Below are 15,560 nucleotides of genomic sequence, written 5' to 3'. Positions count from 1 at the left end.
AAAAGCTGGAAGTTTTACCTAAGATCAAAATCAGACAAGATGACCACTCTCACACTTTTATTCAACACTAGAGGCCCAGTGCATGAAAATTCATGCACTAGACGGGGGTCCCTCAGCCTGGCCTGCCCACTTTCACAGTCCCGGAGCCCTCAGGGATGGGAGGCGACCTGGCGATCAGGGGAAGGCAATGCCCCATCACACCTCTGCTGCTGCCACTGCCAGCAGCGCAAGCCTCTGCCAGCCCTGGCTGTTTGCGCCTTTGGCTGGCCCTGGGTGGCTGGGCAGCCACCATCCAAGGCTTGCCTGTGCCTCGGGCTGGCCCTGGGCAGCTGGGGGGCTGAGGGGACTGGAGGACTCTGGAGGCAGGCGCACGGCCTTGCCACGCCTGCCGCCCCAGCGGGGCTGAGGGAACTGGGTGCCACCATCTTGTGGCTGTGGGCACCACCATCTTTGAGGATGGGGCAGTCAATTAGCATATTCCCTCCTTATTGGCTGTGGGCACCACCATATTTGAGGGTGGGGTAGTTAATTAGCATATCGCTCCTTATTGGCTGTGGGTGCCGCCATCTTTGCGATGGCATGAGGGTCAATTAGCATATCCCTTCTTTATTAGCTAGGATAGTATTGAAAGTCCTAGCCAGAGCAATTAGGCAATAAAAAGAAATACTAATAAAAGGCATCCAAATTAGAAATGAAAAAGAAAAACTGTCACTATTTGCAGATTAAATGAAATTATATATAGAAAATCCTAAAGACTCCATCAAAAACCAGTAAAGTTGCAAGATACAATATCAATATATAAAAGTCATTTGTGTTTCTATATACTAATAACAAACTATGATAAAAAGAAATTAAGAAAATCATCTCATTTACAATTGCATTAAAAAGAATAAAATACAGTTAAGGAGAACCAAGATGGTGGCGTAAGGTATAGCCCTGTGCGTGCTGCCTCCCACAACAACATTGAAACTAGCAACTATAAGACAAACAGCTATCATTCAGAACCATGGGAAAGCTAGCCCAGTGGAAGTTCTACAACTGGAAGGAAAGAAAGAAGTGAGACTGAGTAGGATATGCAGAGGTGCCAAGAACAGAGGTACAGAATTGTGCACCAGGCGGGCTGCAACTGGATGCGTGGTTTTTTCAATCGAAAGGGGTTACAAACTCTTGAATCCACTGAGCTTGTTTGGGGAGGGATTCTGAGGTCCCAGACCCCTACGGGGAGAGGCAGGATGGCCTTGCAGCGGGTCAGAAAGTGAGGGTGGCTCTCTTGCGGAGCTGCTCGCTGGCATTCGGGGACGCAGAGTCACAGAGAGGCGAAGACTCGCGGAGATGCCATTGATGCTTGCTCCGCTCTGGTGATTCCGAGACCCCACCCTACTCAATTTACATCCCCGCCCAAGCTGTGTCAGTGGCACAAAAGGAACCACTGCAGCTTAACCCAACAAACTGCAGATTTAAACTCCTCGCACCCATAAGGGACACACTCAAGAAGCAGACTCAGGTTCAGAGGAAGCCAGAGACGGACCCGGCTGGGCCGGTGACATGGAACCACTGTACCAGCAAATGCACAAGCAGGTGCACCAGATCCAGTCTCACATGGGATACCGGGAGATGGCAGACAAGCAGTCTGTGAACTTAGTAGAAAATGAAACCCAAGCAAGCATACCAGATATTCAGCCAGCTAGAACGCCTGGAGATTTTGTCCAGCAAGGAGCCTCCCAACAAAAGACAGAATGCCAAACTTCGTGTTGACCAGTTAAAGTATGATGTCCAGCACCTGCAGACGGCTATCAGAAACTTCCAGCAGGAGAGACAGCGAGAGGAGCTTCTTACTAGCACCTTCACTCCCAACATGGGATGCGGCACCCCCTGCGAGGCTGCAACGGCCCCTGTGAGGCTGCGACAGTCCCAGTGAGGCTGAAACGGCCCCTGTGAGGCTGAGACTGCCCCAGTGAGGCTGAGACGGTCCCTGTGAGGCTGAGACGGCCCCTGTGAGGCTGCGACGTTCCCTGGGAAGCTGGCAGAACCGCGCGAGCCACCCAGACGGCTTCGTCGATGGCCTGCGAACCAGCGCGCAGCCCCAAGCACAACTATCACCCGAAGGGCGAGAGGGGAAAGAGCAGCTGTAGTGTTGCTTTCTCCTCACTTTAAGTAACGAAATCCTCATTTTAAACATAAGAGGACATATTATTTTAAAAAGCCGTTACGTGTCTCCGTACCCTGAGTAGAGCGTGAACAAGTCGTGAGAGACCTTCCCGAACACAGGGACACGTCGCGGATGGAAATAGCTACATTTTCCATGTGTATGACCTTTGACCCGGCAACAAAAAGTGTACACCTGTGGATGAGGACAGTGGGGGGGGTGAGGGCAGAGGGTGGGGTGGGAACTGGGTGGAGGGGAGCTATGGGGGGAAAAAAGCGGAACAACTGTAATAATCTGAACAATAAAGATTTATTTAAAAAATAAATAAATAAATAAAAAGAATAAAATAGCCCTAACCAGTTTTGCTCAGTGGATGGAGTGTCGGCCTGCAGACTGAGGGGTCCTGGGTTCGATTCTGGTCAAGGGCATGTGCCTTGGTTGCGGGCACATGCCCCATGGGAGTGTGTGGGAGGCAGCTGAATCGATGTTTCTCTCTCATTGATGTTTCTGGCTCTCTGTCCCTCTCCCTTCTTTTCATAAATAAATAAATAAATAAATAAATAAATAAAATAAAATACCTAGGAATAAATTTAACCAAGGGAATGAAAGTACTATACACTGAAAGTATAAGACACTGATTTAAAAAACATTGAGGAAGACAAGAATAAATGGAAAGCTATTCAATGCTCATGGATCGAAAGAATTAATATTAAAATCTCAATACTACCCAAAGCAATCTATTGATTCAATGCAATCCCTATCAAAATTCCAATGGCCTTTTCCATAAAAACATAACAAATGATCCTAAAATTTGTATGGAACCACAAAAGAACCCAAATAGCCAAAGCAATCTTGAAAAAAACAAAGAACAAAGCTGGTGCCATAACACTTCCTGATTTCAAACTACTTTTTAAATTACAGAGGTAGTGTAATCAAAATAGCATGACATTGGCAAAAAAATATACATGTGATCAAGGGAACAGAATAGAGACCCCAGAAATAAACCCACACATATATTGTCAATTAATTCATGATAAGAAGCCAAGAATTTAGAATAAGGAAAGGACAGTCTCTTCAATAGGTGATGCTGAGCCCTAACCCATGTTGCTCAGTGGCTAGAACGTTGGCCCATGGACTGAAGGGTTGTGCTCAATTCTGGGTTAAGGGTTGCATGCTCAATTCCTGGGTTGTGGGTCAGGGTGCATGCAGGAGGCAACCAATCGATGTGTCTCTTACATAGATGTATCTCTCTCCCTTCCTCCCACTTCCCTTCCTTCCTCTCTCTTACCTCCCACCTGCCTTCCTTCCACTCTCTCTTAAAATCAATGGAAAAAATATCCTTGGTGGTGCTGACAGAACTGGACACCTACATACAAACGAATAAAACTTGACAACTATCTTACATCATCCTAAAAAATTAACACAAAATGGATTAAAAACATGAATGTAAGACAAGAAACCATAAAACTCCTTGAAAAAAAGCAGAGGTGTTTAGAAGCTCTTTGACATCAGTAGTGGAGATATTTTTAATCTGACACCAAAAGCAAAGACAACAAAAGCAAAAATAAACAAGTAGAAATACAATGAACTAAAAAGCTTCTGCACAGCATATGAAACCATCAACAAAATAAAAAGGCAATCTACTCAATAAGAGAAAATATTTGCAAATCATATCTCATAAAGGGTTAATATTAAAAATATATAAAGAACTCAATTTCAAAAACACAAATTTAAAAATGAACAGATCTGAACAGACATTTTCCCAAAAACATACAGATGGCCAACAGGTACATGAAATGATGCTCAACATTATTAGTCTTCAGGGAAATGCAAATCAAGACCACAATTAAATATAATCTCACACCAGTTAGAATGACTATTACCAAAAAGACATTAAATAACCAGTGTTGGCAAGGATGTGTTGAAAAGAGAACACTTGTGCACTGTTGGTACGAATGTAAATTGGTGCAGCCATTATGAATAATAATATGGAAGTTCCTCAAAAAATTAAAAATTGAGCTACTACATGATCCAGTAATTCCACTGCTGGAAATTTATACAAAAACACTAACTTGAAGTGATACCTACACCCCCATATTCATTGCAGCATTATTTATAATAGTTAAAATATAGATACATAAATGTCCATTGATGGATGAATGATAAAGAAAGTGTAATGCCCTAACCGGTTTGGCTCAGTGGATAGAGAGTCGGGGCCTGCAGACTGAAGGGTCCCAGGTTCGATTCCGGTCAAGGGCATGTACCTTGGTTGCAGGCACATCCCCAGTAGAGGATGTGCAGGAGGCAGCTGATCAATGTTGTTTCTCTCTCATCGATGTTTCTAACTCTCTATCCCTTTCCCTTCCCCTCTGTAAAAAAATCAATAAAATATATTTTAAAAAAAGAAAAGAAACTGTAAGATTTTATATATATATATTACAATGGAGTATTATTCAGCCATTAAAAAGAATGAAATCTTGCCATTGCAACCTTAAAAACATTACATTAAGTGAAATGCCAGAAAGAGAAAAATAAATACAGTATGATTTCTCTTATATGTTGTATTTTCTTTTTAAATTTAAACTTTTAGATACAGAGAACAAACCAGAGGGAATGGAAGGGAGTGGGTGAACTTTTTTTAGTTTAAAAAAACAAAATCATATATTCAGTTGGCTATTCAGCATCTTCATTTTTCTCTTCTCTAACTTATGTTTGATTGCTTTCTTATGTATACAAATTTATCCTATCCTAGTTTTATGAAAAATATTCAACCCCATAAGTTGAACTGCGAATCAAGTAGCTAGCATTTTTCTATCACTTTACTATTTACAAAGTACTTTCATTAATATACATGTATATATAGTACAAAGTATATATGTGACTCTACAGTAAATGCTTGCATTGTACAGATGAGGAAATTAAGACTCAGTGAGGAAAAGTGTAAACTACTACATTCCAGAAAGCATGAAGGAAATATTGAAAGATTTATTCTCTGCCTTGACTTGATTGGAGAAAAATTACTTTAAAAAGATATTAAAAACCAACACAAACCTGTGCATAACAGGAGGCAAATTAATGTTTACATAGACAATACAGAAAATGTTTTTCACTTGTTTAAATAAAAAGAATAGGTTTAAAATCTATGTAAACATAAGATACTGTATCATAAGAAATCTCCATTTGTTAATAAATTATATGCTTAAGTATTATAGAAAGACATCTGAATTAATCATTATGTTATTTAAAGATCAAGTTAAATAAAAACTTGTTTAACCTACCTCTATCAAAACTGACCTATAGCAAAGCGTATCAACAAAAATATACCATGTACAATACCTGTCTATAGGATCAGCCTGCAGAGTTTTATCATGATCCAGAAACAATCTTGCATCTAGATCTTTGTTTTTAAGGTAAATTTCTTCATATTGTTTAGAGAGACTTTCCACCTCAAAAGAAAACAATACTAATGATTATCCTTTCATGTCATTACATCTCTCAATACACAGAAGAAAGATTTAATTTAAAAAATTTTGTACAATATACACTTAATTTTACAACACACTGAGTTCACATGCAATATAAATAAGGCATATGTGCAAGTGAAGTAAAGGAAACTGCAAATTTTCGAGTCTAATTTTAAGCATATTTTACGCATGACCCCATTCATTAGAATTTTATGTAGATAAGATTCATCAATGCCCAATCAGTACTGAGTTGGAACTGTAAGATAAAAATAAGTATTATTATGAACACTTAACTGCCAAGATCCTCCAAACATCCCACACATTTTTCACTTTTAATCTTCTACTACGCTTATCAATATAAAATACAGTATTTTTCAAAATACTGTAACAAATCCTTTTGACTATATATTCTTCCCATCTTTTCTAAATCTTTTAATTCACTCCAACTTCCTTCAGTTAAGTATGTTAAGCAAGAGTATTAGCTCAATTAATTAGACCAATTAACACATTTGCATGATTTATTCCCACTCTTAGACACTTTTTCAATTGCTAGAATCTGCAATTCTCTTATCAGTTCTGCTTCATAATTTTGAATCATAATTTAAAAATCAATGTGCGATAGACAACTATTTGGCATGCCTTCTGTGTGACTTTTAAGGCAAAAGTGTTTCCAACCTAAGGGTACTAAAATTTCATTCCAAAAGGAGTGGAAGAAGAAATCCAGTTAAGTATAAACTTTTTGTCTGCATAAATTTTTTAGGTAGAACAATCATTAATGTTTAAGTGTAATAAGTGTTACTGCACCAGCTTAGTGAAGCACTAATTATCAATCATTTATTGATTGACAGCTATGAGTACTATATACAAAATACTGGGGAAAATGTCAAATTTATCTTAAGATTTCTATTAATATTATAATCCTTTCTTGTAGAAAAATTACTACAAGTGTCCAACATTTTGGGGGGGGGGGTGTGAACAGCATATATTTTTATTAACAAGTCTCAGTAATACAACAAGACTTGTTTTATTTAACAAGACTCAGTAATACAACATTTGGCCCCTTTTTGCCTCTCTTCTGCCCTGTAACCCAACCTTAACAAGGTGGAGTTCACTAAACAGACCAAACTATCACATATCGCTGTGCCTTTGAATCTATAACTTCCAACCCTTGGAAATGCCATTTTTCCCTCATAAAGCTTGCTCAGCTCAGAAATGACATCACTCCAAACAATTTTCTGCAAAACCTATCTGCCCCACTTTGGATTAGGTTGTCCTCCTCCAAAATATTACAACACACTGTATATAGTTCTATCAGACTCTTATAGTCTTCTGTAATGTTCTATTTATTTGTCTATGTCCCACTAGCACCTTAATGACAGTAACTACAAGTTAAATCTCTGTATCAATGATATCTAGTACAATGCTTGGCACATACTAAGCACTCAATAAATAGTGAATGAATGAATGATTTCAAGGACTAACCACCAACTCAGGTCACAGAATCAGCAGTCTAGCTGATTTCACAACTTTTGGTCTTAGTGACTAATGCTAGCTGCTTTTAAAATACTGCTTTATCACTGAGTGTTTGTTCTTCATCCTTTATCTGAAGCACCTTTTTCTCCACATATTTTACCTTACCACATAAGTTCTCAGTTCTGTTCTCATTGAAGAGCAAAATATTTGAGGCAAAATGTGCAAAAAAACCCCGAATGGATGGATGGCACACCATTAAGGTTAAACATTTCTGCAATATAATCACAGTCATTTAAACTGAATTTATTGTCAGTTAAGTAGTTTTTAAAACTACTCAAAAGAGATGCTCTGCAATACAGTAATGCCAATAAAGTTAGTGGAATTATGGATCCTATGCACAAAGATGTGCAGTGAAGCAAATTAGAGTCAAATGTGATTGTATATGTTTAGTTATATTTAGTATATGTGCTGCCTAGGCGAGCACTATATTTAAATATTAGAGGCCCGATGCACAACATTCATGCAAGGGCCTTGGCCCTGGCCCCTGCCCACTGCTGCCACGGCATTGGGGGGGAGGGACCTCTGCCTCGGCCCCCGCCCGCTCCGGCTTTGTCCAGAAGGAAGGACTTCTGGTCTAATTAGCATATTACACTTTTATTATTATAGACTAGTGGCCTGGTGCATGAAATTCATGCACGGGGCAGGGGTTCCCACAGGGATCAGGCCTAAACTGGAAGTCGGACATCCCTCTCACAATCTGGGACCACTGGCTCCTAACCACTCACCTGCCTGCCTGCCTGATTGCCCCTAACCCCTCTGCCTGCCTGCCTGATTGCCCCTAACTGCCCTCCCCTGCTGGCCTGATCTCGCTCCCAACTGCTCTCCCCTGCCGGCCTGATCTCACCCCCAACTGCCTCTGCCTACCTGATCACCCCTAACGGCCCTCCCCTCCAAGCCTGATATCGCCCCCAACTGACCTCCCCTGCTGGCCTGATCTCACCCCAAACTGCCCTCCCCTGCTGGCCTAATCTCGCCCCCAAGGACCCTCCCCTGCCGGCCTGATCTCGCCCCCAACTGCCCTCCCCTGCCGGCCTGGTTGCCCCCAACTGCCCTCCCCTGCTGGCCTGATCTCGCCCCCAATGGCCCTCCCCTGGCAGCCTGATCTCAACCCTAACTGCTCTCCCTGCCAGCCTGATTGCCCCTAGCTGTCTCTGCCTGCCTCATCACCCCTAACTGCCCTCTCCTGCCAGCCTGATATCACCCCCAACTGCCCTCCCCTGCAGGTCTGATCTCACCCGCAACTGCCCTCCCCTTCAAGCCTGATCTCACCCCCAATGGCCCTCCCCTGCCAGCCTGATCTCATCCCCAACTGCCCTCTCTGCCTCGGTCCCCACTACCATGGCTTTGTCCAGAAGGAAGTCAGACATCCAGAAGATGGCCGGTCGACCCGGTCTAGTTAGCATATTACCCTTTTATTAGTATAGAGAGATTATATAGGATAGGATTGGTTAAATTGCGGGGGGAGGGGCGGGGGGGGCCTTTTTCAGCAGGAGGAGATGCCCTTGGCAGACAAAAATACATAATCCCTATATCTGGACTGATAGCCAGCCAATATGCACTGTTCTGCCAAACTGGTCATTAAAAAATTGAATCACTTTCTTACACCTTATACCAAACAGCTGTTGACTTTAAAACCCCTCCTCAGCCCCCACCTTAGGTTCTGCCTTCACAGCTCACTCAGATTAGGTTCTGACTGGTCGGTTTCTATGCCAGTCAGTGTCAAAAGCTCCGCCTTCTTGGCAGCCATTAGCTCCTCGAACTTCACCCAGATTTGGTTCTGACTGGTCAGTTTCTATGCCAGTCAGCATCTCCGGGCCTATCTCCAGGGCTGATCAGCAGCCCCCGTGGAGGCCCAGAGAGAAACAGAGGCGCGGCTGGTGGCGAAGCCCGGAGAGAAAGAGAGAGGCAACGGCTGATCAATAGCTGCCACGGAGGCTGTGGATCAGACCCTGCCTCTCTCTTCGGGCCTCTCTCCAGGCCTGATCCACAGCCTCCTCGGCAGTTAGTGCTGGGTCGCCGCACCCACAGCAGCAGCAGTCAGTGCTGGGTCGCCACAGCAACCCAGCACTGACTGCAGGACTGACTTCCGGTCGGTCGAGCCTTTGGTCATTATGGACCCTGAGTTTTTATATATTAGGATTAATGAAATTTTGAAATTCAAAAATCTACACTTAAATTTCTGAAACATTTTAGTATGAATCAATTTCTAGTTTAAATTACAAAATACTGCTTATTTATACATTTGAGTACATGTTGAAAAGGTTTTCTTGATTCTACGTAAAGTTGGTTCATCACAATTCTTAGCTTCCTTTTCCTGAGCAAAAAGTATTTAATATACACTAAAGTGATCTTAAGAAATTTAGACAACTATTCCCCCCTCCCAAAAGTTCCAAAACACATTAACCTTTTATTAAGTTTTCTTTCAAATTACCTCTGGAAGTCCATTTGAAGCTACAATTCCAAGAGAATTCATAAAAGGTATAAAATTTTTGAAATAAACATTTTTCACCTGAAAAAGATAGAGGTACATGACCATTAAAATTTTTAAAAACTAATCTCCATCACTATCACTAGAATGAAAGTGTTAAATGACATTTTGATCAATAACTTACATTCAACCTAGTGTGACACTTATATATAATTAATTTAATTATTTACCTTTAAAATTATATGAGGCAGGTTCCAGGTCCTAAAATGGAGGTGGAGTTAGAGTTTTTAATGAAATGGGATTTATAAGAAGAAAAGCCATTGAAACCAATGTCAGTATTCCACATTAAACAAATGATAGAAAGATGGGAGGCTCAAAAAATTTAATCAACTTGACCAAAGTTACACAGCTAAAAAGTGGCAGAGCTGGAATTTAAACCTAATCTGCCTAACAGCAAAGCCAAGACTCTTTTTACTTCTGCACTGCCTCTGATTTGTCCCCAAAGTATAGTTTAGTCCACTTCACACACGCTATCTAATACCCAGGTTAGGGGATATTAAGTCAATTATTTTAGCATAAATTTGGGGAAATAACCTGCTTTTGTAACAAAATAATTTCACACACAAAAATAATACCCAATAACTGAATTCAAAGCCAAAATAAACTGTTTTGTGGAATTATGCAAATTCATGCAAAAGCCTCCTGCTTTTAATATGGAAAATAAAGACAGTACTCAGAAAAACCTAAAGTTATATTCCAGGCTATTCTACACTTGCAATGTGTTGTGGAATTTTAAACAACTTATTTTCCTTCATTTAACTTCCTTTTACAACTTTGAAGTCTACATTTACTAAGCTGGAAATGATTTAATATCAGTTCCTGTCTTCTACTTCACAAATAAGTTGTAAGAATTAAGCTTCTGTTAAACATACTAGCTTTGTTTTCTAATTAATTCCCACTTAACTAGAATATTTAAAAGGTGGGTAGTTCACTAATAATTATATAACCATAAATATAACTAACCAATAAATGCTGTGTAAATAACCAAGTGTCAATTAATTAATGTCAATTATCACCCAAGATTTTAATTACCTATACTTTAAAAAGCATTACTTTAATGATTCTAAATTATAACAAAGAATAAAAAAAGTAAAAAAAAATTATTTACTCCTGATTTTAAAAATGAAATTTTACAAGTAGTTCTGAAATTCAGAGAATTAACAACTAGGAATTAGAAAACAGACTGAGCAGTAGACTGGAGTAAAAAATATATGTATGTCAACCACATTTGTTAGCTTATTAGCAAAGATAATTTGTGATTCTCAAAAAGTATATATACTACACATATCTATATACATAAAGTTGATACATCTGTATCTATATGTCTATATCGATTATTTATTGAAATTAACAAAAGCCACAGTGCTAAAAACCCAGATATCTTGATAAATCATTCCAACACTTTTAAAACCCCATTTCTTCTTAGAGTTCACAGACAATTTTCAAAGATGCAGCATTTCATATAGCTATATGATAGTAGTGAATTGTGAACAATATAACAATGTCTGAGAGAAACAGCATGGTACAGTGACAGGAGCACTGGTGGCAAGATGCCCCAGAGTCTCTAGACTGTTAGTAATTAGCTCAGTCTCTAGAAGCTTGTTTACCCATTACAAAAAGGAGGCAGAGTATATTATTTATAAGAGTACTTCCAATTCCAACATTCCAGATTCTATGAACAAGATAAGCAATTCCTGGGTGTTATGTGTATTCTCTACCAGCCATTAACATCTGATGTAATATTTAGAAAGATAGTAATTATAGAAGACTGAACAGAAATTTAATGCTGGCATCACTTATCACTAAACCAAAAACACTAGGGCTTTCTTAGCAGGGTATTTTAAAACATTAGGAGTACCAATAATCACAGAGGAATCAAAGAATAAACACATTTGAAAACTACTGCCTTAATGATTCACATTTCTGTGATTCCAGAGTGAGGGAGCTACTCTTTAAAATCAAAGTAGCTGAACATGAAAATTAAATTTTTGCTAAACATTTTGCTATTGCAAAAGGGTTAGCACTAATTACAAAAAGCAAGTTCATTACAAAAGAGGTATATACTGTTAGAAAGAACTTATATCTAAATCTACTTTAACTATTTTTAAAAAATCATGAAGTCAAATTACCTCATCTATATTACATTCATGTTCTTTACAGAGAACTTCAATAATTCTTGTATCATTTTCTAGTTGTTTTGCTATCCGTGCACTCCTGTTCTGACCTCGCCTTGGTGTTCGAGGTGAACCATTAATAGGTATTACAGCTGTTTCTGTAAAAATGGTAAATTAGATCAGAACAATTGCAAAGTCCACTGTTAAAATAATGAAATATTTTAAATATAACTAGGAAGGTCAGAAATAATCTGATAACATTATGCTACTTTTAATTATTAGGCTTCCTTTAAAGGCTAACAGTTTTATCTATTTATTGCATATCTATTATAAATTATGTACTAAAAATACTTTTTGCCATGCTCCTATCCTTTTCTGCCCCCAATTAGTTCAAAAATTAACTAAAATACTTAAAGCTAAATATTAGGAAGGCAAGGGGAAATAGCCAACTTATAAAGTAATTCTAAATTATCCTACTCAGTCTGCAAGGGGAAAAAATGTTTTCTGTCTTTTAAAGTATCTTAAAAATAATAAGCAAGTATTTATGGATTCAATTGCGAGATAGAGTATAAAAAATGAATAAATTTTTAAAATTTTAGCAAATACCATAGTAAATTATGATGTTTTCAAAAGATAAGTATATACATATTATAATGTGCTACTAAATTGTGATTTCTTAAAATCTTTATATGTAGATTTTTTTTAAATTCCCTGGATTATTTTGAGCATTTCCAATTTAAACTGAATTTGGATTCAGCTATTACAGAGATCCCAGATGACTATGTATAAAAAGTATTAACTGCCTCAAGGCCCAACCAACAATTTACAAGAAATCAAGAGGTGAGAGGAACATGTTACACCAAACCACAGGATGCAATCATAAAAAATTAAACATGGGAAACTCAACAGGATTTAATATACAAATTGCAAGGGGGGAAAAAAGAGAGGAAGATAGATAAAGGAGGAACTTTTTTAAAGTCTTAAAAGCATAAACATCAATTGCAAAGTATAGATCTCATGTAGATTCTTAGTCAACCTGTAAAATTTTTAAATTACTTTTACAAGACAAATGAAAATGTGAATACTTACTAAATATTTGATGGTAGTAAGAGATCACTATTGATTGATTTTTAGGTGTGATATAATGATACTGTAGTTATGCTTTTTAAAAAGTCTTTATCTTCTAGAGATACTAAAATTTATATGGATGAATTGTATGTAGAGATGTACTTCAAAATAAAATAGCTGGTAGAACTGGACAGTAAAGGTAGGTAATAAATAAATGGAGACTTATTATATTACTCTCTACTTTTGTATTCATTTGATATTCTCCATAATAAAAAGATAATTAAAAGTGTATCATACTCAGTCAATTCAATAACTCATCCTGGTTTCTCTTTAACACATCACTTAGAGAACTGAATGTGTATTGAAATAATACCAAAAAAGCCTGTCAACCTATAGTAATATCCTATATGAAGTTATTAATATTATAACATTGAAAATATTAAGGAAAATGCATATAAAGAAATTTTTGTAAAGAAAAATTTAAAATATATTTATTGTTTTCTATTTTTTCTCTCTCTCTGTTTTACATATGGTTTCTGCTAAATGACTGCCTTTTTTGACAAACCATGTTCAACAAATTTTCAAAATTCTGCTTCAGACTTCATTTTCCCATGAAGTTATTGTTCACATGGATTAATAAGGCTTCAGTTTTTCAGCCACTCAAAGACACTTTGAGACTTCCATATTTTGATCTGCCCTACATTATTTTAGTATTATTAATATTTTCATCATTTTAGGAGCCAAAGAATCAGGTCAGCCTTAGTTAATTTTACATGTTTCTGTAGTATAATAATTTTGAAATCCTACTCATGATGCCACCAGAGGAAGCAATTCCATTCTATGACAATATACTCATCTTTGCATAATGATATCTAATTAATTTAGCAACAGTTACTTTTATTTAAATACATTTCCCATCTCATCACCCACTGAAATAGATCAACACACTTCATGTACAAAAAAAAAAAAGTCGCGTAATCATTACAGCACTCAATAATAAAAATTTAATCTGTTCCTGTAGAATGGACAACTCTTTCCCATGCAGTTTCCTTCATATCTGTGCCTTGCCTGTTGATTTGTTCTTTATTGGGAATGCCCTCCCCCAACTTACCACAACATTCAAATCCTAACTACTATTTTCATTCAGTTCAAATGCCACCTCCTTAATATGGCCCTCCTTGCTCTTCCCCAGATGGGAAAACTTTCTCATCTTCTAAACTTCCATCGTATTTGTTATATTCTGGCCCAGACCACTTTCTACCATATACTCTAATTACTTGCTTACTTATCTTATCCCTCCTGCTATATCTTACACTACTTGAGAACACAGTCCACGTCTGATTTATTTATTATCATAGCCTAGGGTCTAAAACCACTTTTTGGATGTATCAGATATTAACAAACAACTGTTGAATGATGAAGTAGGAGGAGCACAAAATATTTAAAATACTTACTATACGGTTCTTTGAGCAATGCAGGAGGTGAGAGTTTGATAAAATAGTCAAGGACACATAGCATTAATTGAAATGAGATCACCAGGTCATCTTCCATCTGTAATATTTCCCCTGAATATAAAAAAGATTCACATTTTAAAGTAAAGTTAGATGTTGAGATCCTTTTTTTATTTTATTACTAGAGGCCTGGTGCATGAAATTCATGCACGGTGGGGGAGGGGGGGTGCTGTCCCTCAGCCCAGTCTACACCCTCTCCAATCCTGGAACCCTTGAGGGATTGCTAGCTCCCTACCTCTCGCCTGCCTGCCTGCCTGATTGCCCCTAACTGCTTCTGCCTGCCAGACTGATCACCCCCAACCACTCCCCTGCCAGACTGATCGAAACCTAACTGCTCCCCTGCCGGCCAAATTGTCCCCAACTGCCCTCCCCTGCCAGCCCGGTCACCCCCAACTGCCCTCCCCTGCTGGCCCGAACGCCCCCAACTGCCCTCCCCTGCCAGCCCGGTCGCCCGCAACTGCCCTCCCCTGCTGGCCCGAACGCCCCCAACTGCCCTCCCCTGCCAGCCCGGTCGCCCCCAACTGCCCTCTCCTGCCGGCCCGGTTGCCCCAACTGCCCTCCCCTACCGGCCTGGTCGCCCCCAACTGCCCTCCCCTGCAGGCCTGGTCCCCCCCAATTGCCCTCTCCTGTAGGCCTGGTCCCTGCCTGGTTGCCTCCACCGCCCTCCCCTGCCAGCCTGGTCGCCCCCTACACCCCTCCCCTGCAGGCCCGGTCACCCCTAACTGCCCTCCCCTGCCAGCCCGGTCACCCCCAACGTCACTCCCCAGCAGGCCTGTTCCCCCCAAACGGCCCTCCCCTGCAAGCCCAGTCACCCCCAACTGCCCTGCCCTAGAGGCCTGGTTGCCCCCAACTGTCCTCCCCTGTTGGCCTAGTCGCCCCCAACTTCCCTCCCCTGCAGGCCCAGTCAACCTCAACTGCCCTCCCCTGACAGCCTGGTTGCCCTCAACTGCCCTCCCCTGAAAGCCATCTTTCACCACATGGGGGCGGCCATCTTGTGTGTTGGAGTGATGGTCAATTTGCATATTACCTCTTTATTATATAGGAGAATTGATTTTAGGGAGAGAGAGAAACATTGATGTGAGAGAGATATATCGATCAGTTGCCTCCGGCCCAGAAGAGGGACCAAACCCACAACCTAGGTATGTGCCCTGACCAGGAATCAAACCCACAACCTTCTAGTGCACCGAACGACACTCTAACCAACTGAGCCATACTGGCTAAGGCAAGATTGAGACA

The 15,560-nt window shown here is 39.8% G+C and overlaps 1 protein-coding gene across 5 annotated transcripts in view; it reads right to left on the bottom strand.

The window, feature by feature from the left end:
• Nucleotides 1–15,560, bottom strand: part of RB1 (RB transcriptional corepressor 1) — a 203,191-nt gene that overhangs the window by 116,657 nt on the left and 70,974 nt on the right. For 4 of the 5 annotated variants that reach the window (XM_070409052.1, XM_070409054.1, XM_070409049.1 and 1 more), the window contains 4 exons: nt 14,268–14,378; nt 11,761–11,903; nt 9,575–9,652; nt 5,483–5,592 (listed from right to left, as the gene is read on the bottom strand). In XM_070409052.1, the coding sequence (XP_070265153.1) occupies nt 5,483–5,592; nt 9,575–9,652; nt 11,761–11,903; nt 14,268–14,378 (442 nt within the window). Of the gene's footprint in view, nt 1–5,482; nt 5,593–9,574; nt 9,653–9,801; nt 9,833–11,760; nt 11,904–14,267; nt 14,379–15,560 lie in introns of those variants that run through there. The other variant, XM_070409051.1, reaches the window with a different exon arrangement.

This window comes from Myotis yumanensis, unplaced genomic scaffold, assembly GCF_028538775.1.
Source record: "Myotis yumanensis isolate MYYU_CA2020_CCGP unplaced genomic scaffold, mMyoYum1.0.hap1 SCAF_3, whole genome shotgun sequence".
Taxonomy (NCBI): Eukaryota; Metazoa; Chordata; class Mammalia; order Chiroptera; family Vespertilionidae; genus Myotis; species Myotis yumanensis.
This window is presented reverse-complemented; position numbering and strand designations above follow the sequence as displayed.